This window comes from Salmo trutta, chromosome 14 (assembly GCF_901001165.1).
Source record: "Salmo trutta chromosome 14, fSalTru1.1, whole genome shotgun sequence".
Lineage (NCBI taxonomy): Eukaryota > Metazoa > Chordata > Actinopteri > Salmoniformes > Salmonidae > Salmo > Salmo trutta.
The window spans coordinates 70,982,833-71,009,531 of NC_042970.1; the positions used below are offsets into that span (position 1 = coordinate 70,982,833).

At 42.6% G+C, this 26,699-nt stretch overlaps 2 protein-coding genes across 8 annotated transcripts; both read left to right on the plus strand.

Moving 5' to 3' along the window:
- Positions 1-906: 906 nt before the first annotated feature.
- On the plus strand, positions 907-13,837 carry LOC115147245 (WW domain binding protein 1-like). 2 transcript variants are annotated; one of them, XM_029689372.1, is made up of 4 exons: positions 907-1,128; positions 9,592-9,694; positions 11,316-11,477; positions 12,206-13,837. In XM_029689372.1, the coding sequence occupies exons 1-4, from the start codon at positions 1,042-1,044 to the stop codon at positions 13,039-13,041; spliced, it is 1,188 nt and encodes a 395-aa protein (XP_029545232.1). In that variant the 5' UTR covers positions 907-1,041; the 3' UTR covers positions 13,042-13,837. The 2 variants fall into 2 exon arrangements, with proteins under 2 accessions (XP_029545232.1, XP_029545233.1); XM_029689373.1 differs by lacking the exon at positions 907-1,128 and adding an exon at positions 9,108-9,307.
- A 3,583-nt stretch (positions 13,838-17,420) lies between these two features.
- LOC115147246 (arsenite methyltransferase) lies at positions 17,421-25,801 on the plus strand. 6 transcript variants are annotated; one of them, XM_029689375.1, is made up of 12 exons: positions 17,422-17,577; positions 17,901-17,952; positions 18,709-18,869; positions 19,108-19,258; positions 21,013-21,149; positions 21,271-21,340; positions 21,661-21,742; positions 21,877-22,008; positions 22,171-22,310; positions 22,597-22,719; positions 24,581-24,731; positions 25,488-25,801. In XM_029689375.1, exons 1-11 carry the CDS (start codon positions 17,552-17,554, stop codon positions 24,683-24,685), a joined length of 1,179 nt encoding a protein of 392 aa, XP_029545235.1. In that variant the 5' UTR covers positions 17,422-17,551; the 3' UTR covers positions 24,686-24,731; positions 25,488-25,801. The 6 variants fall into 6 exon arrangements, with proteins under 6 accessions (XP_029545237.1, XP_029545238.1, XP_029545235.1 ...); XM_029689377.1 differs by lacking the exon at positions 24,581-24,731 and having other exon boundaries at positions 17,421-17,577; XM_029689374.1 differs by having other exon boundaries at positions 24,581-25,801.
- The last annotated feature ends 898 nt before the right edge of the window (positions 25,802-26,699 follow it).

The following is a 26,699-nucleotide window of genomic DNA, read 5'->3' on the forward strand; positions in this document are numbered from 1 at the left end:
ATTCGAAGGAACCAATGAGCGGATTCGAGGATGCTGCGCTGCGGGGCCCTGGTTTATGGCCATTGACATTAACGGGCAAAAGTGGTGAGGGAGGAGCGCCCTTCACAAATTCAACAGTAATCTGTGCTGCTCGATCATGTAGTCGACAAGGCTGCATGGTCCAAAAACATACATCTCTTTTCCATAAAATACTGTATGTTTGAATTTTTCGAACTAGTTTTCATTGGGAAGGCAGATAAAGCGTTTTTAGCAAAAGCAATCACTTTTGCATGTGAAAACACAGAATCCTACTCATTGCGCCATGTGCTTAATTATATCACTTTTGTTCTAAGCTGACTTCGCCATGGGCTTTGAATGGGGCACCTGGCTGACGCCTGGGAGACAGCCCAGTTTCAAAACAAGTGCAATCAACTTTACTGTTCATTTGAGAAGGCTGCTGCTCCCTCCCGCTTTCACTTCAAATATATGTAAATAGACTATAAATGTCTGATTTTGTTTTCTTGGAAAGCTGTGAGTGCTATTATATGATGCAATATTAGTAATTGTTGCGTTTACAACTTATCTAAGTCCTATCAACTGATTTGAGCCAGAGTATGGCTGTGGATTGACTGCATTATTTAAATGGAACGTTGGCATATTGGCAGTTAATTTGCTACATTTATGGAATCATTCCTCTAAAACTGTCTGGCTGACACATACAGTGCAAATTCTTCACATTCATTGTTTTACACAATATCTTATCACAGCACTGGCAAACCAAACCATGGTTGTACAACTCCCTGACCAACATGGCTGATCGCAAAAAGGTTCAAACCATTCTAGTATTCGAGTTCTACACTCGATGTACCCCGGGCCAGATTAATCGAATTCGCCCAATGTGCCTCCTTGAAATATCAAATTACGCCGTAGCAAGGAGGCCGCGCATGCGTGGTCTTTCAGTGCCTCCAGTAGAGCCGTAAACTAGTTTGACATTTCGCTCAAATTTGTGAAGTGAACAACAAACGTCTACGCTTATGTTTTTACACGAGTCCGGTCGGAGGAATGAACGAGATTTTAGGTGTGGGTCTTAAAATGGGATTGTTTTTGCACGTTGTCGCTGTCAGCCCCTCCGACGCGACATTAGACGAGGTAAGATTGACTCAAGTCTGCCAGGATTTGTTTTTGGTTCGGGTCGTGCATGTTGTTTATTTGGGTAGCTAGTAAAATTGCATATACGGCTTGCTACTTTGTTAGGTAGCTAAGTTATTCATTTGGCCAGCTGTTTTCCTACAAGTTTGCTGGCTAACTAGTCTCGATTGGGTATAACTTCTAAGTTCGACCGCTGTAGCTAGCTTTAGCTTACTTGCTAGCTATTTAGTTGGCATGACAGGCACTTAGCCATATTGCTAGCTAGCGTTGACGGAAATCGACAAAGTATGTGCTGTTTTAGTAACTAACGTTGGCTACTGTTAGTCACTAACCTTATAATAACCTCAGTGTTAAGCAAACTTTTCTAGCCGCACCCATTGACAGCTGTCTAATCAAATGGTTGACAGTTATCAAATATCTCGCCACGTACTAGCACAGCATTATCCTACTAGCCAACAAGTCAGTAGCTGTCTTATTAAAAACAATGATTAGCTGATTGTTGTTTATAAACGGGTTGGCTGTTGTAACGAAAATGATGCGCGTGCATCGATGTGACCGGAATCTGTGCGTTATGATTCTGAACAGCCAGCTAGCTTGTAACAATGAGGGGATTCGGTTAATCTGGCACGGATAGGCGTGTTTTGCATAATGTGAAAGTTGATTGTATTGGTTTTAGAATCGGGCTGCCTCCCGAGCATGAGCCAGGTGCTCCAGTCAAAGCCCACTCTGAAGTCGGCTCAAATAAACGGCGTAATTATTGCGTTTTAACATGCCGAAGTGTTCGCTTTTGATTCATATTTTTTTTATCTGCCTTCCCAATGAAAACTAGTTTGAAAGTTGAAACATTTTCTGGGAAAGAGGTGTATGTTTCTGGACGATTCACCATGACCGAGCAGCGCAGATTACTATTCCATTTGAGAAAGGAGCTATTCCCTCACCGTTCACGTCACCGGCCATAGACCGGTGCCCCGCGGCTCAGCATAATCGAATCCACCCAATCACAAGAAACTGCAATGAAGGGAATCGTGATTGTCTCGTTTCAGCTAGTGTTATTCTCATTATGTCGTGTCTTGTTTTCAGGTGTTTTTTTTTTTTTGTAACAGTATTTTTATTGGAGTTTCACAATTTTCACCCATATTAAGAGATACAACAACAAAGACAAGGCAAAAAAAAACAGCACTCGCTTACACATATCCGTATGTATGCACGCACGTACACACACACCCACTAACAACTGTAACGATGTATTTGAGACAAGTACTCATTGTGCAAATGCATTTCTTTTCCAATAAACATGCCCCAATAGTTGCGCACGCGTCGATTTTGTTGCTAAATAACCAACCTGTCTGTACTGTAATTCACTTTGTTATGGAGTAGACTAAAGTTGTTGACGGGGATTCATCATTGATACAAGAGGTTATCAGTGAAACAGATTAGCTATCGCTGGTCTTAATTCGCAGGTTGACGTTTATTGGGATGAGGCAGAATTGAGCTATTTCCTGCTAGATGGGCCATCTGCAAAGTCAAAATTGTTAAAATTCATGAGAACAAAAATGTGTATGACTTTGTGGCTACGCCAGCTAGTTACCACTGCAGAGCTGCCTCCAGAACAAGATTCATATCGAAAAACGCTAACCTGCTCTGCTCTGGAAATGCTGGGGGAAAAACGAGGTCAAATCATGACGTCAGTGATCTTCAGGTCGGAGCTCTAGAAAGATGCCAAGTTGGATGACCATTCAAAAAGATTTTTGTCAGTTGAAGTTCTTTTTTTTCTTTTTTTCCCATTCGTCTTGAAGACACTGAAGTTGGACATTTTAGAGTTCCTAGTTGTTTTGAACCTGGCTTAAATTCAGTCCATGTCATGACACACAAAGCCCCCCCCCCCTCATATACAAGAGCATTGTATGCATTTTATTATTAGATAATGACAGATATCCCTGCAAAAGGTTCAGATCATTATTACTACAAGTAAAGTTATTTAAGTTGTGGCCCATTTTTTTTAGACAAAGAAATTGATATAGAAGCCAATCACAGCACTCCTTTTGGGTAATTCTCACAACTGGCATTCGACCCCCAAAATATTAAATATTCATGTTTATATTTTTCAGTATTCATATAATGTGTATTTTAATTAAAGTACCACTCATATTACAGAGCAGGCGGTAAAGCTTTGACACCAATTTTTCCTTTGTAGTGCAGAATAAACATTATGGAGTCTTAAAGAAGGCCTGGGTAATGCCAAAATGTCACATGTTTAAGATAAAAATGTCAAATATACACTGATGGTACAAAATATGAATAACACCTTCCTAATATTGAGTTGTGCACCCCCCTCCTTTTCCCTCAGAACAGCCTCAGTTCGTCTGGGCATGGACTCTACAAGGTGTCAAAATCTTTCCACAGGGATGCTGGCCCATGTTGACTCCAATGCTTCCCACAGTTGTCAAGTTGGCTCGATGTCCTTCTTGATACACACAGGAAACTTTTGAGTGAGAAAAAATGCAGCAGTGTTGCAGTTCTTGACACAAACCGGTGCGCCTGGCACCTACTACCACACCACGTTCAAAGGCACTTAAATCCTTTGTCTTGCCCGTTCACCCTCTGAATGGCACACAAACACAATCCATGTCTCAAATGTCTCCAGGCTTAAAAGTCCTTCAACCCGTCTCTTCCCATTTTTATCTACACTGATTTTTAAGTGGATTTAACAAGTGGCATCAATAAGAGATCATAGCTTTCACCTGGTCAGTCGGTCATGGAGAGTGTTCTTAATGTTTTGTATAGTCATCTATGTCAACAATCCTTCCTCTAAAGGACCCTTCTATGAATAACATTTTGTGAAAATCTCAAAAATCATGGTCCTGTTTTGTGAGGAATCACCCACAAGTCTAAAGTTCATTTAACAATGTTTTTCTTTATTTCTAGGAAGGAGACTTTCATTTTGTATCTGGCATCTTGCCTTAGTTCTGGGTGACTGAACATGGTCACCAGTTGCTGAGTGGAGGAGCCAATGTTAATCCCAATGTCTTGTTTAACCTCTGGATTTGTCAAGTTCTGTTTGAGAGAAATATTGAGTGACAATACATTGATTGCATTGTCCTACTTGGTTTTGGCCTAGGCCTACATCAATCACCCTCATTTTTCAAACTCCCAAACTGACCAGGTATCAAACCCAGGTTGTCCGTACATTGCATTTCAAGACTGCATTAGCCCCCTGTGCTACAGCTTAGACGCATAGCCTAATATCTGTCTGCAAAGACAAGACTTCAGATCTCTTGCAAGGTGGTTACTCTTCACGTGGGAGTATTGGTGGCGAACCATCAACCACAAATAGGCTAGTTCTCTGAGCACGTCCTCTTTTCCCTTTGAAAACTAGTGCTGAATGTGTGTGGTGGGCGAGAATGTTGTTTTTGTTGTAACCACTGTTCTGTTCAGCACGAACTGTCCAACCTTGAACTTTCTTCTAGAACACTGTTGCTGAAAATTCCCCTTGCCAGTCAGCTCTGTGTCAGTATTGAATCTGCAAAAAAGGAAGTGAACTATGCCAGGGTTCTATACTATGCCAGGGTTCTATACTAACTTTTTCAGCTACCACTTTTTCCAGTTGGTGGCACCAGCACACGATTTAGTCACACAACTTTTAATGAAAAAAAGATAATGGCCAATGACCTGGCCGGTGTCCCATAATGACTGCGTTCTGTACAGAACCAGGCTAAAAATGACTAGTCATCTTTCAAATTAGTATGCCCATGTTCTTTGATGTAGATAGATTTACTGTAACAGCAAAGAAAAGAGACTTAAAATAAAATGCTAAATGCATTTATTGCAGATTTCAAAGTGGCATGTGTTCTGTGAAATCATCTAGAGGGCAGAATTTGGAAAAACGATACTTGATACTGTACCAAAACTATATTGTGGCCAAAAAAATATATACATTTGATGTTCAAAATCCCCAACAATTCTTAAAACATATTTGCGGACCATTGTTGAGAGAATTTGTGAAATTTTTATTTTTGTGTAGTTACCCTTTTATTCAGGTGCTTACCAGCCAGACAATTGTTTGGCTAGCTGTGTGGCTAGCTGTGCTTACCAGCCAGACAGTTGTTTGGCTAGCTGTGTGGCTAGCTGTGCTTACCAGCCAGACAGTTGTTTGGCTAGCTGTGTGGCTAGCTGTGCTTACCAGCCAGACAGTTGTTTGGCTAGCTGTGTGGCTAGCTGTGCTTACCAGCCAGACAGTTGTTTGGCTAGCTGTGTGGCTAGCTGTGCTTACCAGCCAGACAGTTGTTTGGCTAGCTGTGTGGCTAGCTGTGCTTACCAGCCAGACAGTTGTTTGGCTAGCTGTGTGGCTAGCTGTGTGGCTAGCTGTGTGGCTAGCTGTGCTTACCAGCCAGACAGTTGTTTGGCTAGCTGTGTGGCTAGCTGTGCTTACCAGCCAGACAGTTGTTTGGCTAGCTGTGTGGCTAGCTGTGCTTACCAGCCAGACAGTTGTTTGGCTAGCTGTGTGGCTAGCTGTGCTTACCAGCCAGACAGTTGTTTGGCTAGCTGTGTGGCTAGCTGTGCTTACCAGCCAGACAGTTGTTTGGCTAGCTGTGTTTCTGCAGCGCACTTGTGATGTTGTTTTCAAAACAAATGGCCACTGGATTGATGCAAATAATCATGATTCAACCAAGAAGGCATAGGCTACTTTTTGTAGTTAGCTTTTAATTGTCTTTCCATCTACCTGAAAACAGTAAGGGCATCATTAGCAACGCTAACGGCTACTAAAGTGGTAGACATATAGGTCCTACACATACCACACACAGCAGGGCTCGACATTCAGGTCAATTTTGCCAGTGGAACACCGGGCCAATGCCAACTGAAAGCTACTGACCCAAATTAGAGAAATACCGATACGGGTCAAGATCTGACAGGAAATTGAATGTTAAGTGCATAATTTCAATGCAGCTGATTTTTATTATTAATTTGCGGCCTGAGCAAGTAGCCTATACAGGGTTCATACAGACTAATTCAAGGACTTTTCCAAGCACATAAAGCTGCAATATGTAACTATTTGGGTGACCAGACCAAATTCGCATAGAAATATGAGTTAAATATCCCTCATTGAAAGCAAGTCTAAGAAGCGGTAGATCGGTTCTATGTGCGCTATTTCTTTGCTTCCCGTTTTAAGTTTTGTTCTTGCGTCTTTTACTTTCAGTTTTGTACACCAGCTTGAAACAGCTGAAAATACTATATTTTTGGTTATGGAAAATATTTTTCACAATGGTTTAGATTGTACAATGATTCTCTACACTATACTTATGTCACATAAACTGAATTTAGGTGAACTATTAGAATTTTAGCAACCAGGACATGCCAGAGTGATTTCTACGTAGTGCATCTTTAAATAAGAAATGTGAAGAACTTATTTAATTGTTGTAATAGCGTGTAGAAAAAAATCTATGCAAAAAAGTGTGCATTACCACTTTTTTAAGAATTATTTATTTATTTAAAGGCCTTATTCATTGACATTTGGATTATTTTGACCTTCTAAAATATGTCAAAATAATGTGGGTTTTGCCTGACTAAATAGACATGTTCCAGACACACACGCTAATGAAGTCTGGCTTAAATCAACTACCATAACTTCAATTACTTTTCAAGGTCCGAAGAGCATAGACGTAGGGCTCTCCAACTCTGTTCCTGGAGAGCTACTGTAGATTTTCACTCCAACTCTGTTCCTGGAGAGCTACTGTAGATTTTGACTCCAACTCTGTTCCTGGAGAGCTACTGTAGATTTTCACTCCAACTCTGTTCCCGGAGAGCTACTGTAGATTTTAGCTCCAACCCTAATCTAGTGCACCTGATTGGAATAATTAGCTGGTTGATTAACTGAATCCGGTGAGTTACCTGGAATTGGAGCGAAAACATACAGGAGGGTAGCTCTCCAGGAACAGGGTTGGAGTGAAAACCTATATGAGAGTAGCTCTCCAGGTACAGGGTTGGATAGCCTTGCTCTAGAGGAAATGTCAGAGTTTTTTAAAGGCAGGCTATTCCATGGTGACTGAATTGCACATGGTGACTGAATTGCAAGTATTCAACCAAGACTTTGAACTTTTTGAATGCCTGGTTTGCATACCCATTCTTGCCTTAGCATTTACTGTTAGATATCATAACTTGGAACAACTTTCTTACTGCTTTCCTACCGCTGTCGGTCTTCGGTCCACGCCACGACCAGAGAGCTCCGCAAGCTCTCTGCCCAATAGATTATCTATGGGCTATATGTGTGCAGCGTGTGTGTGGTAAATAATCAACATATCAAACAAACAGCTTCGGAAATCCATCTTTAAATTTTTTAAAATATATAATAGCATTTATAAAAAAAGAATCACTGGCCCAAGCAAGCCACTGACGAGGGCTTCCTCAACCTCCCCTGTATGTCAAGCCCTGACACACAGACTGGGGCATTCCTGTGCCATTGTTGCCTCCTCAGAAAGTTGTTATATTTTTTGTCAATTGCACATTTACTGTTTGAATAAATCATGATGATAAAAAAAGCTTATAGTGAACCTAATACTAACGTTACCAGGTAAAAAAAAATCTCCAATTGTTTTGGTCGCAGTAGCAAACCCTGTATGCAATATATCAGACTGCAAAAGAATGCTTTGCTGGTTGAGACTTCTTTGTCTGTCATGTAACTTACGTGAGCAATCCATGATTCTATTGCAGGCCTAAGAAGGATGCAGTTGGATCTTTTTCATTCAAGACATTTTGTAGTTTTTAGCGATGGGCCTACTAAGAATTTGAAACTAGCATGCTTTGGATGAAAAGGTAGAGATCCTCCATAAATAATTTTGTTTAGACACTAGTATACAGCATCAATAGTCTGTCAGTATGGCAGGCTTTGTGCATATTCATGCCAGATCCCATGCTGTATTATATGCACACGGTCAAGAATCCACTTAGCTACTTTTTAGCAGCTGTCCAAAAGGAAAAAAATGTTCTGATAGTCAAGCAGTGACGCCGGACTGTTCTTGTATGTCTGGTTGTTTCAGCAGCTTCTCATTATGGTCGGTATTACGTTTAATTAATCTCTATTATGCCTGTAGGCTCTGGCAGAGTTAGTAACACAATCCACCCATCCCTAATCTTCTACTGTAGTACGAGAAGGGACGGTTGTTCCATCCTGCAGCAGCCTATTGTCGAAGGCTGAGAGACTGAGGAATCTTGTCTGTCCAGATTCTTTGTTGGGTCAATGTCTCAATGTCTTGTCTGATACGTCTCCTAGGCGATAGAAAATTCAGACGCCCAAAAAAACGTAACTCTTAATCTCTTAACCTAGGCTTTTTCATCTCTTTAACCTTGGCTTTTTCATCTTAACCTAGGCTTAGGCAATTTGTTGTCCAAATAGTATTCTTAAATGGATTTAGCTTTAGTTTTTGTTTCTAGGCCTAGCCTATCGTGCTAGCTGGACTGGATCCAACATCCTAGCACAAATACAACCACAAGTAACAAAAACATCACGTCATACAGTATAGGTCATACGCCTAAGGGTTATATCTTTGCACTTTGGTTCTCGACAACAGCCCCGAGGCTGGGAGCCAGGGAGTTCTTGATCTCCTCTAAAGCCAAAGGTCTCTGACCTGAGACTATTGTGTAATCTCCTCAGTGCAAGTTATTTCAGAACTGGAAATGTCCTCCAAACCAAACAGTAGTCTAGTTTCTCTGCATTTTTTTTTTTTTGTGATGGGCTTATGTCATATCATACAATGTAGTTGTATGGTGTAAACAATTTGTGGGAGGTTGTTAAAAAGATACACTGCAGAAATGCTCCAAGCTTGCCTAGTGGAAACGCATTGGCTAGTGTGTGTGTGAAGTTGATCTGTGGCTGGGTTTCACTATTCCTGTGTTATGACTGTCCTCACTCGGACACACACACTGCCTGCCGTTTTGAATACAGAGGGTGCTCCACTCTTCATTACCATGCAGTCCTCTACTCTGGCTGGCAGCTCACACTCCACTGCCGCTTGGACATTTCCTTAGAGCAATCCTTGTCCCCTATTTTGCTTGGTGTGTGTGTATGCTCTTTCACTTTTTTATTCTGTGGACTGGAAGGATAACGACCCTTGAGTTGAAAGGACTTGCGTTCCTTGGGATTTAGGAATTTTGGACCGCTATGCCTCTCCAGCTGGAAAGGAAACGGGTATAGAAAACCTTGGCTAACATTTCTCCTCAGGATTTAATCCATAATCTGATCTTGAAGATAACGTGTAGTCTGGTAGGGGTTGCCTCATAAATCAATATACAATCTGAAGCAGTTTTTGATTAGAGGCTTCCTTAGCTGTCTTCTTTGTCTGGTTTCTGGTTTTTAGTTCATTCTTTATCAATGGCTATTCCTGCTGTCCCCTTGGAAAGTAGAAACTGATTGAGGTGGTGGATATCCGGTTTTACACTCCTGTTATTGACTTGTCTCTTCTTGTCTTCCAGAGCCTACTGCACTGTGAGGGGCTGAACAACCAGAGCTACGTCTGTGAATCAGGACACTGCTGTGAGGAGTCACGGTGCTGCAGTCACTACTATGAACTCTGGTGTAAGGACTCGCTCTCGCTCTCATTCCCTGCTCTGAAATGCATTTTAGTCATCTAGCAGTGCACCCTCACATTCACCTGTACACGTGAACAGTGGTGGAGAAAGTACCCAATTGTCATACTTGAGTAAAAGTAAAGATATCTTAATAGAAAATGACTCAAGTGAAAGTCACCCAGTAAAATCTACTTGAGTAAAAGTAAAAGTATTTGGTTGTAAATATACTTAAGTATCAAAAGTAAAAGTATAAATCATTTCACATTCCTTATATTATGCAAACCAGATGGCACAATTTGTCTTTTAAAAAATTATTTAGGGTTAATCAGTGACACACTCTAACACTCAGACATCATTTACAAATGAAGTATGTGTGTTTAGTGAGTCCACCAGATCAGAGGCAGTAGGGATGACCAGGGATGTTCTCTTGATAAGTGTGTGAATTGGACCATATTCCTGTCCTGCTAAGCATTCCAAATGTAACAAGTACTTTTGGGTGTCAGGAAAAATGTATGGAGAAAAAATATATTTTCTTTACGAATGTAGTGGAGTAAAAGTAAAGTACAGATACTTTAAAGTACTACTTAAGTAGTTTTTGGGGTAGTTATACTTAAGTACTTTAAACCACTGCATGTGAACATGCATGTATTGAACATACAGTACATGTTCTGAATGCACACCCCACATTTTTCAAAAAGACAGGTCAGTTCTGACACTCGTTTAAAGCTTATTTACTGTACTAGGACCTTCCTCCCCATCCCAGGAGTTAGGTCCTCTGCATATCACTTCCTCATCCTCCTCCCCCATCCCAGGAGTTAGGTCCTCTGCATATTACTTCCTCCTCCTCCATCCCAGGAGTTAGGTCCTCTGCATATCACTTCCTCCTCCCCATCCCAAGAGTTAGGTCCTCTGCATATCACTTCCTCCTCCTCCTCCCCCATCCCAGGAGTTAGGTTCTCTGCATATCACTTCCTCCTCCTCCTCCCCCATCCCAGGACTTATGCATAGGACCTAACTCCTGGGATGGGGGAGGAGGAGGAAGTGATATGCAGAGGACCTAACTCCTGGGGTGGAGGAGGAGGAAGTGATATGCAGAGGACCTAACTCCTGAGATGGGGGAGGAGGAAGTGATAGGTCCTCTGCATATCACTTCCTCCTCCCCCATCTCAGGAGTTAGGTCCTCTGCATATCTCTTGTTGCCATGATGAATGAGCTACAACATGGACTGTGAACTCAGATTGGGATGTAGAATACCAATCGACACCATGGTACACTGTTGGTACCAAAAATTCCAATGCAGTTACATCTTTGCTATGGAATAATGTTTAGAACAAACCTGGAGGGTTGTTGGCCAATATCTATGGCTCTGCCTCCACGTTGTTAGCATGTAGTGGTGCACTATATCTCTCTATTGCATTCACTAGTAATTTGTCACTACTGGCATTCACAGTACAGGCACTAGATTTTTACAGTAGTAATGTACTGTAGCCCTCTGCTTTCAAAAACAATTTATCACTCCTTCCATTCAGCAGTACTTTTACAGTAGTTTCACCATAGAGATATGAATAACACGTATTAACATATGTCTATGTTTCACAGTCTTTCTACTGTGTCTCTGTCTCCGGCAGGGTTCTGGCTGGTGTGGGTCATCATCATCATCCTGAGCTGCTGCTGCGTGTGTCACCACCGGCGCACCAAGCACCGGCTGCAGCAGCAGCAGCGCCAGCACGAGATCAACCTCATCGCCTACCGCGAGGCGCACAACTACACCTCCCTTCCGTTCTACTTCAGTAAGAGTCCCGCCTATCAGAGCTCCCGTGTGGCACGGCGCGACACCCACAACGCGAGAGAGCGCCGTGTTCTGTACGCAGCGTCAGACTCGTGGTCGTCCATCATTGATGCCGTTACCATCATATTGCGTTATTGCACGGTGTGCTGCCCGTATTAACCATGGCATGGTGTGATACAGCTAAGGAGGAGCTGCACAGATGCACAGCGTTATGCTGGTAGTAGTCAACAACATGACATTATTGCGCAATGCCCTTCTATTTCAGTCCTATCGTTACCGTGGCGCAATGGAACACGAGAGCACTAAAGCTTCATACATACTCAACTTCAGTCTCAGGAGTTCTCTCCTTCTGCCTTTCTGTCTGACTACATTGCATTGTTATTCCCCAGTGCTGAAGCTTACTCAAACATTGCACCTTGGGTGATTTTTTTGTGGTTATCCCTCTCAGCTAAGGGGGATATTTCTCAATGGCAATTATTGCATCAAACTGAGAAGGTAGCGCTGTCAGGCAGTGACTAAACTGACTCAACTCCAGTCCTTTGTTTGAACTAGGAGTTGCGGTTTTGTTTTGGTGTGGGATGAAACACAGCCCTGTTTCATGCCCCAGATTGCAAGAAACCTTAACCACCGGGTCTTGGTTCAATGCCAACGTTGCAACATGTTTTCCTTGCAATCATTTTCAGTTAATCCTAACTGTCCTTTATGTGTCCCTCTCTTCTTCACTTCTAGGGTTTCTTCCAAATTCCCTCCTACCTGACTATGAGGAGGTGGTGAACCGCCCTCCCACCCCTCCCCCTCCCTACAGTGTCTTCCATACAGTCAGCCCCCTGCCCACGGACCCACAGGACGGCCTGGGACTGGGACACTGCCCGGCCATCCAGACCACTCCGGTCCCCCCAGTGTCCGACACCCTCTGCTCCAGGCCCAGCCTGGAAGAGCCCCACCGCATTGGGGCTCCCACCATTGGCTACAACAGACACAAGGCAGACAATAAGCCTCAGGAGCCACAGGATGGTGGATCAGGGCTAGGGCCCCGGGATGGTGGACCAGGGCTAGGGCCCCAGGAGGCCTCTACAGAGGAGCCTAGAGGCCCAGCGAAGAGTTGCAAGGAGCCTCTGTTACTCGGGGACCTAGGGGGGCCCGAGAGCGGTGCCCAGGAGGACAAAGATAGTCGGGGGGCCCTTGGGCGGCGGCGCCGTTTCACGGGTGACTCGGGTATCGAGGTGTGCGTATGTGACCGTGGTGGTAGTACAAGTATTGGAAGCCAGGAGGGCAAGGAGCTGAGGGAGAAGGATAGCTTAATGGGGGAGGAGGTTGAGGAGCAGGAAGGAGGAGACTTCTGCGACGGGTGCGGTCACCCCGCTCCGGGAGTGGAAGAGGAGCAGGCCCTAGCCCTGGATGGACCCGAAAGTAGGTTGGAGTGCGGGTCGGCGACAGGGTCCACCTCCCCGCCACCACCCGCCATGACGCAACCCACCCAGCCCCCAGTGTGCCTGCTCCTCCACACCATCAATGAGCTTGAGGGGCCCCCTCACCATGGCAACAGCACAGAGCCCCAGGGCTGAGCTACGCTAAGCTAAAGCACATCTTCACCGAGGAGGGAGAGAGAACCAGGAGTGGGAGTTAAGACTTTAGTGTGTGTGTGTGACTGTCTGAGATCGTGTGTGTGTGTGACGAGTAGGAAGTTGTATTTTATCCCAGAGTCTGGACTTAAAAGCCTGATGATGATAGCTAAAGCCCCTTTGGCATACTGTAATGGTGGCCTTAACTGCAATGTACAAGGAGACAGGAGGAGAGGTTTGGCTTATCACCAACCTACCTACAGACTGCATAAATGTCCTCCTTTGTCTTCCTTTACCAAGAGGAGGCGAAAGGAGACCGTGTTAAGACTTATGCAAGCTGGAGGAGATTGATAGTCTGGTCAGTGGATGCTGACCTGACGTTTGGTGCGACTGTAGTATAGTGTAAGTACACACTGGTGCAACTCTAGCCTGGTCCCAGATCAGTTTGTGCTGTCTTGCCAACTCCTATGCTCAGTGTACCAAGCTAGTGGAAATCATCGCAGCTACTTCCTGTGTCTGTTCACAGGAAGGAACATCCTGGACAAATACACTGAAGCGGTACAGGAACATTGTCAAGCAGTGCAGTGTGGATCGTCATGGCGACGATGTGTGCTTATGTAATGTGATAGTCCCAGTTGGTATGAAATAGAACGTGGTGGCCCTGCCTGCCCGTGGGGAAAACAACCCATAGTTACTTTGGTTACCCCATTGGCTCACAGCAAAAACTTGACCTTCTTCCAAAAGCAATTTTCTTGTCTGCTTGTTTTAGTCAATTACAAAACTACATTTAAGAAAAGTACAACGTGTGTAAAGATTACTATTCAACTTTTCCTGCTCCTGAGTGTTCTCACTACTTAGAAAAATGTAATGTTGTAAGAGCTTCCCTCGTTTTCATGACGGCACTAATGTTAACCACGTGCGTGAGTTTTAGCTAGCTACCAACCAGAACAGGACTCTCCAACCCTGTTCCTGGAGAGCAACCCTCCTGTAGGTTTTCACTCCCAACCCTGTTCCTGGAGAGCTACCCTCCTGTAGGTTTTCACTCCCAACCCTGTTCCTGGAGAGTTACCCTCCTGTAGGTTTTCACTCCCAACCCTGTTCCTGGAGAGTTACCCTCCTGTAGGTTTTCACTCCCAACCCTGTTCCTGGAGAGTTACCCTCCTGTAGGTTTTCACTCCCAACCCTGTTCCTGGAGAGCTACCCTCCTGTAGGTTTTCACTCCCAACCCCAGTTGTAACTAATCTGATTCAGTTTATAAACAGCTCATTTTTTAAAATCAGGTGTGCTAGATTAGGGTTCGTGTGAACCTACAGGACGGTAGCTCTCCAGGAACTGGGTTGGAGAGCCCTGAACCAGAACATTAAGCTAGCCAACACAAACAAACGGACTAACTATAATGCTACAAGTAGTGAGTGGAGTTCCAAACGGACTCTACTAAGCAAGTTAAATGTCTTACCTGTGATAAAATATTTTTCACACATGTAGCTAAAGTGTAGCCTACTTTGACACCGGGTCCCCACAATTTCTCACTCTTCCACACCGAATAGCCTGAAGCCACAGGGCTCTTCTCTCTGGCTCTATTTCCCTAAGTGGGAGCATCGCGAACCGTAGGTCTAGATTTTGGCTCTTTTACAGTCGGGGTCAATGGGGAAAGAACGTTTGTTTTCCCCAATTGGTGGGTGTTGTCGAGGGGAATGAATTCTTATGACATGAATACTGACTCGGAGTATACTGTACAGGAAGAGCCTGACGCAAAACACTGCGTGTGAATGTTACTGTTTCGCATAAGACCTTTAGCCTTATGGTTTTTACTCTCCTACAACCCTGTTGTCACAGAGACCCAAGTGCATTAACACATTTCATGTGACACAATCATTTTATTTTGCACATAAATATATGTAACTCTAATAATGGAGACAAAGAAATTAATCAAACAGAGAACTTTTTATCTGCGAATCCTGTCTTTTTCCCCCCCTTCATTTTTATTTTACATTGAATCAGTTATTATTTGTTTTGTAAAGGATGGTTTTCTAATGTGTCGTTGAGATGAATTCTACATGGGTAAAAACACAACACTTACCACATACAGTATGGGCCTCTATCGGTGTCTAGGACGTGATTGGTTCTTCTTCTCAGAGATATTGATTACATGATTGAATTGTGCATCTCTGAAAAACGGTCATGTTTGCGATAGCTCGCAATGATTGTGCATTAGTGAAACTTACAGGTCCGTAGGAGAAACGGGTACAAAAAAAAAAGTTGTTTAGTTACGAGAACCAAGCTTCCGTAAGTGCTTCATATAGGCCTATTGTGCATTTTGTATAAACTTATAGAATATTCTATAATTGTGGTACAACAAAGGTAAACTATTCTGCATTTTGGACGGATGTCTTTGTCAACTCGTGTAATGAAATTGTAAAGCTTTTGATCGACATATTGGAAAGTTGTGTATTATAATATCATACAACGCATTTATGAACCAAACTAGCTACTTTCACATCTGTCATAGCAAAATGTCAGTCTACAATCATTCGTTTTTTTAGTTAGTGAATGATTCATTAATATTTTATTTTAATAAATTACTTACTATTGTTTTGTTGAGTATAGAATTGTTGTACTCTTGAAACATTCAATCTCCAATCAATCAAAAGAGTGTGAAGGTGAAGATACAGGGAACTCAATGCACAGATTGAATGATGTGATAATATTGTATTGTGAATAATGGACATCATGCCAAAGATATTATGCTGTTTCCACACGGGATGTAAGGTGGTTGTGCACATTTTTCTGGCTTTTGTTCCTAAGCCATTTTATTACAGCAGCGGAATTGACACATGTTCAATAAATGTAAACCAGTAATACTTTTTTTTGTAATGTTGTGTTCTTTGTTTGTGTTCCACACGTGCTGAATTGATAAATGATTTGAAAGCTGCATTTTAATCAAATGGACGAGGTGAGTTGAAAATCAGTGCTATAAGAAATGATACTTTCTGTAACATAATTTGCTCCGTTAACCCTCCTGTTGTGTTCGTTTCATGTTAGTTAATTCTGTGTTCCCGATCCAAAATGACCGCCCCATTATAGCTGATTATAATACGTATATTATCACCTAATGTTGTTAGAACTTTTAATCAACTTAAGTTCTTGTGAACATTACAAGTTTTGAACTTCTATTTGCTATTTATGGCCTGTAGGCCTCTTTGACCTGAGCTCATACAACTGGTTTTTGAGTAATAAAAAGCTTAATGAATGGATTATTTTGACTATAACAAATACTCAGATGAAACATATTGTGCCATTTATCACATCAACTGGTGGTAGATTAGTTTCTGGATCATGCCAGCCAGATCAAGAGACCCACGTATGCTTGGACGTCTGTCTGGTCTACCTCCTTCCAGTTGTCTTTGTAAACGCATCTCCCCTCCAAGTTGGTCATGTTTATCACTATAGTTTTGATTGACTTTGTCAGGAACAGTTCGAAGCAGGATTTTATGTCATCAACCCGGGATATGGCGTATCTTGTTGGCTCTGGGATCATCCTGATAACATTTTCAGCTGACGGCTGACCTCTCCTCTCAGGTGGGGATGAATTCCCATTCTTTGACCGGAATGGAACAACAACCTCAGCAGGGCCCTCTTCCTCATCACTGAATTGTTCCACGTCGGTTGTCTCTTGGTCTGGATCATATTCTGTGTTGTCTTCAACTTCTGACTCTTCCTCCTGTAATGCATCTTCACTGTCAGTTTCCTGGCCTCTCTCCTCACCAGTGTCATGATCAAAGATATGATCAAGAGCCTCACATACAGTATATCGTTTGGTCATTGTGCTGCCACAGAATGAATTGTGAGCAATGCCTCAAAAAAGCTTTATATGCCAGAGCTGCGAAAAAAGTTCTATATATTATTGAAACAATGTTGTGATTGTTTGTGAGAATGCCAACATGTGTGGCATGGGGGAAGATGTGAAAGGTTCTTGTGGGGGTTGCCATGGAAGCCAAGAAGGGGAGTGAGGTGTGTGAGCGCATGTGCATGCTCAAACACACATGCATGTGGGGATCTGGGAGAGGAAGTGTGACCAGCTGATGAATGGGCATGTGCCTGAACTCAAATATATACACTGATTGTAGTTTCACCCGTTTATTTCTAATGACCGGTCATTTTTGACTGTGAACACCAAAAAGTTAAACACCCAAAATGTAATGAAAATTATCAAAATGTATTTTGTGTGTTCAGATGCCCTGTGTGGACAAAGTCATGGAATCTTATGACAATCAGATTAAATTAACTACATTTTTTTTCAGAGAGAGAGAGAGAACTTGTAAATCTGTCCAATTCGACCGGAACACAACAGTTTTAACATTTTATTTTGAAAGAGACTTTTAATTTGAAGGATAGGGGGCGGTACAGAGAACCAGGAAGTTAACATTTTGTTATGACAGGTCATGTCAAATTAACTTTGATTCCAATGTTTATTTGTTAGACTTATGTAATAATTAGGGACATTTGGACCACAATGGCTGAATGCAAGAAAGAACACGGGTAAGCTTCCACGAGTGTCAGTTGTAGATGTGTTGTTCAACTTGTTGGCCATGCCCTCGCGGTGTCATTTCTTTCTGTTGTCACACTATCCAGCCAGCATATGCTACAATTTTTCAGATTGTGCAAAGTGAAAGACCAAACTGTTTTCCACGACTCGTTACAATCGCGACATCGTTACAATGGCCTATCGTGACAATATACTTGCAGATTACTGTAACAAGGTCTTGTTTGACATGTTTGTCTTGACCATGTTTTTTTCTGTTGTGAAAATGTCGTTCCGTTAATTTAACTATAGCTAAATTGCATGTCTTAAATTTTTATAGGGAATGTGGGAAATGCTGTTTCGTTGATTCAGTGATTCATGTGGATGTCAAGGTATGACAAAGTTAAAGTAGAATTTTGTTAGTACATTTTACATATATTTGTAGCCCATTGCTGACTAGTACAGTAGGTTTAAACACTGAGTGTACAAAACATTAGGCTCACCTGCTTTTTCCATGACATAGACTGACCAAGTGAATCCAGGTGAAAGCTATGATCCCTTATTGATGTCACTTGTTAAAACCACTTCAATCAGTGTAGATGAAGGGAAGGAGACAAATTAGAGAATGATTTTTAAGCCTTGATACAAGTGAGACATGGATTGTGTGCCGTTCAGAGGGTGTTTGTTTGAATGGGGTATGGTAGTAGGTACCAGGTGCACCGGTTTGAGTGTCAAAAACTGCAACGCTGCTGGGTTTTTCACGCTCAACTGTGTGTATCAAGAATGGTCCACAACTCAAAGGACATCCAGCCAACTTGACACAACTGTGGGAAGAATTGGAGTCAACATGGGCCAGCATCCCTGTGGAACACTTTCAACACCTTATAGAGCCATGCTCTGATGAATTGAGGCTGTTCTGAGGGCAAAAGGGGGTGCAACTCAATATTAGGAAGGTGTTCCTAATGTGTTGTACATTCATCACAGTATGTCCAGGCAGTATGCTTACGGCTACTGATAGCCTAGTTGAATTAATGAAGTTGAACATTAACCTGAAATTGACAATCATGGAATGAGATGCAGCCAAGTAAAAATGTGTAAGACTTTCATCACAACTCTTGATACTGTAGGTATTTTTAACCTTCCCTCAGGACTACTATGGGAAGACCCTGAAGAAAACGTCTGACCTGAAGAGTAATGCCTGCTTAGCCCCGTCTCAGGCCATCCCAGCCTTCGTCCTCAAGGCTCTGAAGAAGATCCATCCTGAAGTCACAGCCAAGTGGGTTCACTGTTGTGACATTGTACTTACAATGTAATGACATTTTGATAACATCAGTGGTAACAGAAGTTATTTTCACACATGATTGCATGTCTGTGTGTCTTTCTGTCTCTGTCGGTCTGTGTCTGCCTGTAGATTGTTAAGGGTACGATTGTTGTGAATAAGATCGTCCATCATCATCCGTCAGATCATTGAATCATCCATGAATAACTGTTCAACTTGATTCAATTCACTTACCATGTAGCCCTTTGACCTGCTGTTGTTCTGTCAGGTACTATGGGTGTGGGCTGGTGGTCCCAGAGTGTCTGGAGGGCTGCAGGCTGCTGGACCAGGGCAGTGGCAGTGGGAGAGACTGCTACATGCTCAGCCAACTGGTCGGGGAGAAGGGCCACGTCACAGGCATCGACATGACTGAGGATCAGGTACACAACGGTGTGGTGTGGTGGTGACCATTCAATGAAAATGTTTTTAATATCATAAATGCAATTGCTGAACACAACACTTTGTGGTGCTTGTTTACAGTGCCTTGCAAAAGAATTCATCCCCTTTGGCATTTTTACTATTTTGTTGCATTACAACCTGTAATTTAAATTGATTTTTATTTGGATTTCATATAATGGAAATAGTCCAAATTGGTGAAGTGAAATGAAAAAAATAACTTTTTCAAAAAAATGTAAAACGGAAAAGTTGTGCATGCATATGTATTCACCCCCTTTGCTATGAAGGCCCTAAATAAGATCTGGTGCAATCAATTACCTTCATAAGTCACATAATTAGCTAAAGTCCACCTGTGTGCAATCTAAGTGTCACATGGTCTGTCACATGATCTCAGTATATATACACCTGTTCTGAAAGGCCCCAGAGTCTGCAACACCACTAAGCAAGGGGCACCTCCAAGGAAGCGGCACCATGAAGACCAAGGAGCTCTCCAAACAGGCCTGGGACAAAGTTGGAGAAGTACAGATCAGGGTTGGGTTATAAAAAAAAATATATGAAACTTTGAACATCCCACGGAGCACCATTAAATCCATTATTAAAAAATGGACAGAATATGGCACCACAACAAACCTGCCAAAAGAGGGCCGCTCACCAAAACTCACAGACCAAGCAAGGAGGGCATTAATCAGAGAGGCAACAAAGAGACCAAAGATAACCCTGAAGGAGCTGCAAAGCTCCACAGCGGAGATTGGAGTATCTGTCCATAGGACCACTTTAAGCCATGCACTCCACAGGGCTGGGCTTGGTGGAAGAGTGGCCAGAGTAAAGCCATTGCTTAAAGAAAAAATAAGCAAACACGTTTGGTGTTCGCCAAAAGGCATTTGGGAGACTCCCCAAATACATGGAAGAAGGCACTCTGGTCAGATGAGACAAAAATGTAGCTTTTTGGCCATCAAGGAAAACGCTATATCTGGTGCAAACCCAACACCTCTCATCACCCCGAGAACAACATCCCCATAGTGAAGCATTGTGGTGGCAGCATCATGCTGCGGGGATGTTTGTCATCAGCAGGGACTGGGAAACTGGTCAGAATTGAAGGAATGATGGATGGCGCTAAATACAGGGAAATTCTTGAGGGAAACCTGTTTCAGTTTTCCAGAGATTTGAGACTGGGACGGAGGTTCACCTTTCAGCAAGACAATGATCTTAAGCATACTGCTAAAGCAACACTCGAGTGGTTTAAGGGGAAACATTTAAATGTCTTGTAATGTCGTAGTCAAAGCCCAGGCCTCAATCCAATTGAGAATCTGTGGTATGACTTAAAGATTGCTGTACACCAGTGGAACCCATCCGGAGCTGGAGCAGTTTTGCCTTGAAGAATGGGCAAAAATCCCAGTGGCTAGATGTACCAAGCTTATAGAGACATACCCCAAGATACTTGCAGCTGTAATTGCTGCAAAAGGTGGCTGTACAATGTTTTTTTGTCTTATTTCTTGTTTGTTTCACAATGAAAAAATATTTTGCATCTTCAAAGTGTTGTGTAAATCAAATGATACAAACCCCCCCAAAAATAAATTTTAATTCAAGGTTGTAAGGCAACAAAATAGGAAAATACCCAGGGAGTGAATACTTTCGCAAGCCACTGTATGTATGTGCAAGCCAAATTCCCCTTTTTTCTGTTCTTGTTTTGGAGTGCTGTATTTCGGTCCTGGGAACACACGTTTTTCTTTCTTTATAGCTTGAGGTTGCCAGAAAGTACGTGGACCACCACACGCAGGAGTTTGGATACGAGAAGCCCAATGTGGATTTTGTTCAGGGCAACATCGAGGCTCTAAAGGAGGCTGGACTCAAGGAGAACTCCTTCGATATCATCATGTAAGCCGCCATTGTTGGTTGTTTGTTTACCCTTGAAAGATTACAGTTCATTTTTACAGTAATATCATAGTGATTAGAGTACGGTGAGGGTTCATTATTTGCCCCTTTTGTTGTGTGACAGATCCAACTGTGTGGTGAATTTGTCCACAGACAAGAGAAAAGTATTGAGTGATGCTTACCTCGTGCTAAAGGTACACTGTGTGCTTTACTGTATCATGTAGAAATCAGGTAATTACATCCAACAAAACTTCAATGAACCCTTTCAAGCTTGTAAGGGAGGTTCATGTCATGTTCCAGTCCTTAGAAGTAAAATGCTGTTACTGTACTTAAACGTGTCAGTGAAAAGTAATTAAGAAAGAGAATCCTTGCTTGGTAACATTGAAATGCAGAAGACACATTTCAGTTGAACGCGTCGTTGTACAACTGACTAGGTATCCTCCTTTCACGTTCTTTCGTTCGCTTCTTCTAAGCCTGCATACTAAAGATGTTTGCTACTTCCTCTGGTTGTCAGGATGGAGGAGAGCTGTACTTCAGTGATGTCTATAGTAGCAGTAGGCTCTCCGATGAGATCAAGAATCACAAAGTCCTGTGGGGTATGTATGTCTACTAACCAGCTTCTGTACTCCATTTCACACTGCTTTAGACTGGTTCTAGCTGCTATTTATATTTGTTGTACCATCAACAGTTAATAACCTAGGTGAACTGTAGATGTTAATGCTGTCGTTAGGGGAGTGTTTAGGCGGAGCGCTTTGGTGGGAGGACCTAGTGCGATTGGCTCAGGAGGTGGGATTCAGCCCCCCGCGATTGGTCACGGCCAATGTCGTCACCGTGGACAACATGGAACTGGAGGCCGTCCTAGGTGAGATGTGTTAACTCGTCTTAAACATGAGACGGTGACCATATAAGTTACCATATAGCGGTTACATTGTTATAACATACTGGGTCTATAGCATTGATACATGGGACCCCAGATTTTTAAGATTGACTGTTCAAAACGTTCATATTTCCTCTGGAATTACAGGTGACTACAAGTTTGTCTCTGCCACCTACCGTCTCTTCAAGATCCCCAAAATCTCTAACAAAGGCTCTCTGGTCATATACAATGGCAACATCACTGGTTTTGAGGAGAGTCTGGAGTTTGACTCTCAGTACACATTCAAGGTTTGTACAAGATACTGTTTTGAGTTTTTCTGCCAAATGGAGTTTGGCTTTGCTCCTCTCCAATATGAGTATGTTTGTGTTGAATGGGGAAGTTGAAAGCAGAGCGGAAAACACATTTCCTATGTAACAGTTTGTCAAATAAAGTTATATTGGATCATATTGATCCTAGATCTGTGCCCGGTGTGTTTTCCACGGGAGTGTGTTATACACTGTGTGTGTGTGTGTGTGTGTGTGTGTGTGTGTGTGTGTGTGTGTGTGTGTGTGTGTGTGTGTGTGTGTGTCCCAGGTGGATGAGGTAATGGAGGTGGATGGAGAGGTGGCCAGCATCCTCAGCCACTCCAGGTTTGCTGAGGAGTTCACTTTCCAACCGCCCGGGGTACCTGCTGGATGTAGTGTAAAGAAACCCAAGGTTTGTACCAATACCGGGACAATTGCACCTAATGTGTCATAATACTCTGAGTTTTAGATGTGATTGCAGGGTGTGTGTATAAATGTCATGATGTGTGTGTATAAAGTTCATGACACATCCACTGACACCTTCCCACTGTGAATTCCAAATTGGCCCCTACGCACGCACGCACACACGCACGCAGACACACACACACACCAAGGTCAAGCAGATGTGTTGCAGTCACAACTAGGCTGCGTTAAAGTCCTGCTGGGAATCTTTAACCAGGAAGGAATGCATGTCCTCCCGTCAGCCAATGGAATGTCTCAATGTCTTCTTATCATGGTCCCTCATGGTCACTGAAACCACACACACATTAGCGCAAGCACAAAACACACACACACTGAGGACTATATTTGGTTTGATTATGTTTCCTACAGTTTGAACCTTTTCATACTCCCTACACATTCTTCCGGCTGTGGGTGTTCAGTTTAGCCTTGGTCGTGACAAGTTTTACAATGCTTTATACACAGTATTATAACCGCATCATAATGCATTACACCTGTTGTCTCTCAGTAAAGGGTTACCAGTAGCTTTGGGACACATCATCAGTAGTCTGTCTGTTTGTTGAACTTCCTGAGTTGTGCCTCGTTCTGGTGGTTGGCGACGGACAAGAACCATACCACATTGTAGACGGCTTCACCAACAATAACAAAAGTTTCCTTTCAACAAAAGCATTTGTATAATCTCCAGGAACTCTACTTACCAGACATAAAGTGAAATGTGTCCCTCGCTATCAAATAAACATCTGAATCCAACTTTTGTCCAAACCGCATCATATTCCTGCTGTGTGAACAGTGGTAGATTTCGTGGGAGGAAGTCTTGTGTGAAGGGAGGGGTCAAACTTGGAAGGAATATGGTGCGGTTCGGGTAAAAGTTGTATTCTGATGCTTATTTGATAGCGAGGGACTTATTTCACTTTATGTTTGGTAAGTAGAGTTCCTAGAGATTATACCTATGCTTTTGTTGACAGGAAGGTTTTTGGGGTGTAGTTAGCTATAATGTGGAATGGTTATTTTCCGTCGCCAACCACCAGAACGAGGCACAACTCAGGGAGTCCAACCAGTACACAGACTACTGATGTTGTGTCCCAAAGCTACTGGTAACCCTTTACTGAGAGACAACAGGTGTTGTGTCCCAAAGCTAGTTACCAGGTACTTTATTTAGTTTGCTCCTAACTCTAGTTTAGATGATTATTATCTCTACCTTTTAGACTCTCTGTTGCAAGTGAACTCAAAGGGCAAACAGATCTGGGTCTGTATCCACAAAGCATCTCAGTGTAGTAGTGCTGATCTAGGATCTGTCCATATAATATTATCTTATAATGACATAAAAGGCAAAAACTGATCCTAGATAAGCATTCCTCCTCTGAGATGCTTTGTAGATACGGGCCCAGGTCATGATTTCATGCCGTAATAAACTGTATGGAAAGTATGTACAGCTTGTACAAGCTACAGCTTCAGGCAAACGGTGAAAAGATAAACTAATGGCAGATAAAAACATATTGCATAGTCACAGATACCGATCCAGGGTCGCTGACAGCTGTTGCATAATATGACTCAACATGGAGTTTGATATGTAATGTAATAAATGTGATTCATATTATTTAAATGGTATTTCTATGTAATTCACTTCAAATACATTGCTGAATTGACTGGAGGTTATATGGAATGGACCCTAACCTTGTAAGATAGTGGGGTTATTATCATATAAGGTTATTCCATAACGCACTTCCATGACGTTGTGTAAATATGGCATGCAGTGTTTCTTAGTGATTTCCAGGGAAACCCTGTGCTGTCTGTCATGCTGTGTGTCATCGCAGGTGGGCACGGTGAATCCCTTTGAACTGGTGCTGCAGCTGGGGGGTGCAACTGTCTCTTCTGCCACAGGGGGGTGCTGTGGTACAGAGTCATCCTGTTGCAAGTGATGGCGTACCCAAGATACGAGAGAGACACAGAGAATGATTATACTGTGTATGAATGAACAATAATTGTAATTCATGTCAAACTATGGATTTTTGCCAAGCCTTAAGTTAGGCTCATGTATTAATTGTATAACTGTGTTAATATTGTCATAATCCAAACACATTCCCGGCAGTAAAGAAGTGGTCAGTGTGTCTCTCTTTAATGAAGTAGGCCTTAGATTTCAAGATGGGTGTGTGGGAGAGAAATGCAAAAAAAATATATCCACCGCAGTGGAGGCTGGTGTGAGGAGCTATTGGAGGATGTTCTCATTCTAATGGCAGAAATGGAATGAATTGAACGGTATCAAACATCGCTAATATGGAAACCACACTGGACTCCGTTCCATTAATACCATTCCAGCCATTACAATGAGCCCGTCCTCCTATATCTCCTTCCACCAGCCTCCACTGATCCACAGGGGAAAGCACACTCAGGATATTAGTTATATTCTTAGTATTTTCATTTCATTCATAAACACCCAAAGTTTCGACTAGGTATTTTTCAAGGGTGTGCTTTGTGAGGAAACTCCTGCAGTCTGTATTCATACAAGTTCAAGTGAACAACGGGTGGCAACAATTAGTCATTTCAATTAGACAACTGGTTAGCAATCAAGTCACAGTTGACAATATATTTCTATATACCATGTTTACAAAGGTATACATATTAGACAATACATTTAGACAGAATCATAGGTCGACATGATATACACTGAGTGTACAAAACATTAAGAACAGCTTCCTAATAGTGCGTTTCACCCCCTCTCAGAACAGCCTCAATTCATCTCGGCATGGACTCTACAAGGTGTTGAAAGTGATCTACAGGGATGCTGGCCCATGACTCCACTGCTTCCCACCATTGTGTCAAGTTTCTACTGGTTGTGTATATGTACTGACATGTATGTGTAACTGATCGACACACACACACACTACATGTTAATGTTTTTAGATGTTGTCTTTTGTCTGTAAAGAAATTGTCTTTTGTCTGTAAAGACTTTTTCATTGTCTGTCAGACCCCAGTAAGACTAGCTGTCGCCATTGGCGTTGGCTAATTGGGATCCTATTAAATCAACATCAAATCAAGTTGGATGGATGTCCTTTGGGTTGGTGGATCATTATTGATACACACAGGAAACTGTTGAGTGTGAAAAACCAGCATAATTGCAGTTCTTGACACCTACTACCATACCCCGTTCAAAGGCATCTTGTCTTGCCCATTCACCCTTTGAATGGCACACATACACAATCTATGTCTCAAAGCTTAAAAATCCTTCTCTAACTTGTCTCCTCCCCTTCATCTACACTGGTTGAAGTGGATTTAACAAGTGACATCAATAAGGGATCATAGCTTTCATCTGGATTCTGTGTCAAGGATGGGAAACTTTGACTCGTCATGAGGGGCAGCAGTGGCTAGCGGGTCTGCATCACAGGAGGTTGGTGGCACCTTCATTTGGGAGGACGGGCTCATGGTAATGACTAGAGCAGAATCAGTGGAATGGTATCACATGGTTTCCAGGTGTTTGATGCTATTCAGTTTGCTCTGTTCCAGCCATCATTATGAGCCATAATCCCCTCAGCAGCCTCCACTGGTGTACACCATCCATAACCCCCTCCCCACCTTGCGGGCAAAACATTTTAGCAGCCACCCTCATGATAGCTGAAGAGAAAAAATATATGTTTTAAAGTTCATTTCCTGCAATTCTGCACGTGTTGCCATTGGCCGTAGAGAATATGTTGCCGTTTAACAGCTCATTTCCTGCTATTCTACACATTTTGTCATAGTGTGGAGGTAAATGTTTAACTGATGATCAATGTGCCCTACGCCGGTCGGTAATTCCACCGTGCTTACAACACGTTTAGATAGCTGGCCACTAGACTCATTTAACAATCAAACAAACGGAGCTGACATGGGGTAACTGAGTGACTGCTGATGCACAACCAAATTTCGAAATTGCATCTTGTGTATACTATTATTCTAACT